The sequence below is a fragment of the Sinocyclocheilus grahami genome, unplaced genomic scaffold (genome assembly GCF_001515645.1).
Source record: "Sinocyclocheilus grahami isolate Dianchi unplaced genomic scaffold, SAMN03320097.WGS_v1.1 scaffold464.1, whole genome shotgun sequence".
NCBI classification, from domain to species: domain Eukaryota; kingdom Metazoa; phylum Chordata; class Actinopteri; order Cypriniformes; family Cyprinidae; genus Sinocyclocheilus; species Sinocyclocheilus grahami.
In genome coordinates, this window is record NW_015505643.1 from 660,951 (window position 1) to 665,186 (window position 4,236).

At 39.5% G+C, this 4,236-nt stretch overlaps 1 protein-coding gene across 1 annotated transcript in view; it reads right to left on the reverse strand.

The window, feature by feature from the left end:
- Positions 1-4,023, reverse strand: part of LOC107553082 (integrin alpha-11-like) — a 52,295-nt gene extending 48,272 nt beyond the window's left edge. Inside the window, exon 1 of the mRNA XM_016235179.1 lies at positions 3,880-4,023. Within this exon, the coding sequence (XP_016090665.1) occupies positions 3,880-3,931 (52 nt within the window). The 5' untranslated portion in view covers positions 3,932-4,023. The remainder of the gene's footprint in view (positions 1-3,879) is intronic.
- Positions 4,024-4,236: the final 213 nt, after the last annotated feature.

A 4,236-nucleotide genomic window follows, 5' to 3' on the forward strand; every position in this document is an offset into this window, starting at 1 on the left:
TATATATATATATATTCTTTTTTTTTTTTTCTAGCTGTCACCAGTGAAAATGAAATAGTTTATTGATGACAGTGCTGATAAGTATGTCTGCTTCATGCAAGGTTGTAGTTTCCATTCAGCATATTATATATTGCAGAGGATTGATTGATGAAATGAAGAGATCTTCCTCTTAGTAGAGGGGAGAGGAAGAGAAGTGAAGTGCTTTTAGTGTCTTTTCTTTCCCTCACTCTTTTTCTCTTTCCCACACTCTGTCTGTAGACAAAAGAATGAATGATGACAGGCTACTGTAGTGTTGGGGATGATGTAAAAGCATTTCTGCACATTAATCTGCTCAGGCACAAGAATGCACAGGGAATAATGTGGACCACATGTTTTTCCTAGCCTCATTTTTGGTCACTGCCTTTCACGGAAAGTGATGAAGAGTTGTGAGTGACACTGCTAGTGACTGACGTATTATTCTGAGCAGGAGTAGCCTACTGTATATTCCACTGTGAACTGCAATGGAGGATCATATAAAAAGGTTAAGTTTGATCCTGGTTCTCACACAGACTTAAGGTGATGATACACGGGGCAACTTTTTTAGCAGTGTTGCTGGGCAACAAGTCAACGGGCAACCAGGTAAAACACAGGGCCCACAACCGATCTAAAGTATTCAGATAGAAATTTGTTGCCCATTCTCAATGGGAAAGTGCCCAAGCAATATTGCTCTGCAACGTTGCCTGGCAACATTGCTCAAAAAAGTTGCCCCGTGAATCATCACCTTTATTCTCATCACACCTATTCAAACTTTTGAACAGTAGTATGTGTATCATACTGTAAAAACAAAGCTGTTTGTCACCTGCCTCCTGCTTTGTTGAAAAGAGTCAAATCTCTTTCCTGAAAAAAGAGAGATCAAGCATTGAATGAACTGCTTGAACTAACAAACTCATATAAACACACTATTGCACTAATTGCAAAACTGTCCAGACATCCAGAACCTTTTGATCTTATTGTGAAACATTCTCACAGAAGTCTTCATTTATGAATAGTCAACAAAATGAGAACCTTGCATGCATGAATCTAAAAATAGATCAGTCAGCTGACCAGTGAAGAAGAAAAGCTGAATAATACCTGTGATCATGCTGGATAATGTTACCCTCCCCTCCCTAAATTATCTCCCACAGTCATTGATCACTTTTTCCAAAGGGCTTAAATACACATCTTAGGCATCCAGTCCGTTACTGAAACCAAACTGTCCCAGACACCAACTGAGAACAGCTTTATCCTTAAAAAAAGAAGAAGAGAAAAAAAAAACCTAAGGGAAAAAAGAATGAGAAAAAAGGGGAGTAGAAAGGTTCTAGTTTCCTTTTAAAAGCCCTAACGTGGCATACCCTTTAATATTCTCTGTAATATCAGCTGGACATAGAGTGGGTTTCCTGTGTGTGGATTCTTTTGCCCAGATAAATAAACCTCAGTACAGTGGCTGCAAGCGCTGTGCTCTGTGTCCAGGCCAGGCCTGCTCTGCTTTTGGACCACAATCAAGCTAGAGGAGCCACACCACAGTCATACTGACAGAGAAGCACCAGTCTATGAGAATGTCCATGCATCACCAAGACTAACAATTTGCCAGAGCCTGACAGAACCATGGTATAGTGGTCATGCATTTGCTCAGGATTTTTGAAGAGCTGTTCACAGGGTTGCAGGTTTGAACATGGCCCTATTTCTCTCCATTGCCTTGTCATTAAAACACTTACTGAAGTGGAAATGTATCAATATCTTGTAATGAAAATGTTGATGTTAAGAGCAAGTACACATAACATCATCTTCTAGTAAATTACTATTTTAGTAAAGCTACATGCTTGATACTATTACCAACATGTCTTGAAGTGTTTGAACTGTTAAAACTATATACTGTATATATATAAAAAAGGATGTATAACTTGACAATGGCACAAAATTCAAGACAAAATTCCAGCTACAACAACCTGCAGCTGCAATATATTACAACAGACCTCTTAAAAACACTCCATGCCACATGCTCAAACTCTGAAATCGTGATCAGGTTAACCTGGGTCATGATCAAAATCAAAACACATTTGAGCTAGTGCTAGACCATATCTAGGGCATATTACCACAAACCATCCATCAAAATCTAATTCATAATCAAAAGCCACATCAATGCCACCAAAGAAAACTACCAATACTAATTCATTACCAAGGCCTTAGTCAGACATGCAGCTGTGTACAAGCCCACATGCGACAAACATCACGCTCTAAACATCTGCTAACCCCTCAGTCATCTCTCCCCTCCTTCACAAATATTTACGTGAGGAACTGCACTGATGCTAATGAGCCTCACTGATGCTCACTGGCGAGGATTATGGGCCAGCAGATTGACTTTTAATAAACTCCACATGCCAGAAATGCATCTCTCAAAGCATTGCTTTGAAATGCTCTTCTGCTTAAGATCTCATGGGCTTTATGCTTTTTCTGTATGTGCTGCACCTCAGGGACTGAAATACATTCTGTCACACTCACAAATCAAGAGTAAAATGACCACATATTGTTCATTTCTTGCTGACTTTCCAACTGTAAGCTCTGTGGTCTGGAAAGCTCATTGAAGGGTTGCTGAGAGATGGCTAGCAGGGGATGAGCCTGGTGGCCTACGACTGAGTTTGTGGCCAAAGTAAACTATCCGTGAGGCACGTGGCATCAGCAGACTGATATACACCACAGTCAGGCATTACTCACTAGCTCTGGAGTTCCTCACCCACAAAAAAATAACCTTATTCTATAATTATTATTTCCAAAGTAGTATTCCAGGTAGAAGCATCTGAGATCACAATATGTTTTATCTTTAATCGCAATGTAAATCAGCTGCTGCTAAGAGCGAGGGCCAGATTAAATAACAGTTTGTGCCTTCAAAACTTCAAAATGTCACTTAAATCAATGTGTTAATTGAGATTTCTTTGTAATTAATTGTGAAAATTGCTATCAGTTTCTAAGTGGAAAATGTTTCTAAACCATTTTTTTTGGTGTTGTTTGTTACACCAAGAAATTGGACCAGTACTTAACCGACAATTTCACCTATCATTTGTATCGCGGTTATCTCTATTACCAAAGTAAAAGTCATATTTAACCTGAGATGTGAATGTAAGCTTGTAGTTTGAATTGAATGTAGTGATAAATATTTCTACTGAGTTCTCCTTTCCTTGCGAGCTGCACACTCTCTTACACATTAGTCAATCATTAATACTATAGTTCCATCAGCAATTATGTATTCAGTTCCTCCTCTTTTAGCTCTTTTTTTAATCAAATTACAATACATATTCTCATTTGTCACTTTCTTCATTTTGCAGATGGACAGACAGATAGAATAAAAGACCAAAACCATGACAGGAATGGACAGAAATGCAACTTTGATTTAAATGTTCTTAGGAACCCTTGACCCATGACAGCACTGAACTGCAAAAGTCCTTGAATTTGCTGTCAAGAGTGTCATTTCATAAGTGAACTTTAATCTGACTGCTAACCAGATCTTTCCCAGACACAGATAACTATGAACTTCCAATATATTCCTGATAACATCTCCTTTCATTTCAAAGTATGCAAGTGCTAGGATGGAAATTGAAGCAAGGGTAAACTCTAACCATTCCACAGCCAATCCAGCATCCCCATCTAAAAAGGAAGGTCAGTTTAACAGAGCCTGATATTGGAAAGCAGACGTGGGAGATGCACAGCACTGGGATACAATCCCATGCACGCAAATCACATCCATGTCACTTATTAGACTCTCATCAAGTTGCAAAGTATTTTGTAGTTTCAATGGAGCGTTTACTTGCCACTTTGCCTCTCTTAAATAATTTTAATTGAAAACAGGCAACACACATACAAACTCACCTGGCATCACGCTCCAGAGAATCCAGAGTAGGTTGGTCCAGTAGTACTCCATGTGCGTGTGCAAGAGGGAGACGTGAGAGAGTGTGCGTTAGTATATGTGTGTGTTTGCGCGTGCGTAAGGGTGGAATATCCTGACAGTGCGCTCTCCTGTACACCCAGCTTTGATTGACTCTACTGCTCCTAAAAACACTCTATTTGAGGCAAGGAGGAGGGGACTGTGGCCAAGCTAAAAGGAGGTGCTCATTCAGCCAACAGACAGATCTTCTCTCTTTTTCTTTTTCTTTCTCTCTCACTTCCTCCCTCCCTATCTTTGTCTCTTCATCTGTCTATCTATCTATCTATACTTGATTTGGGTCA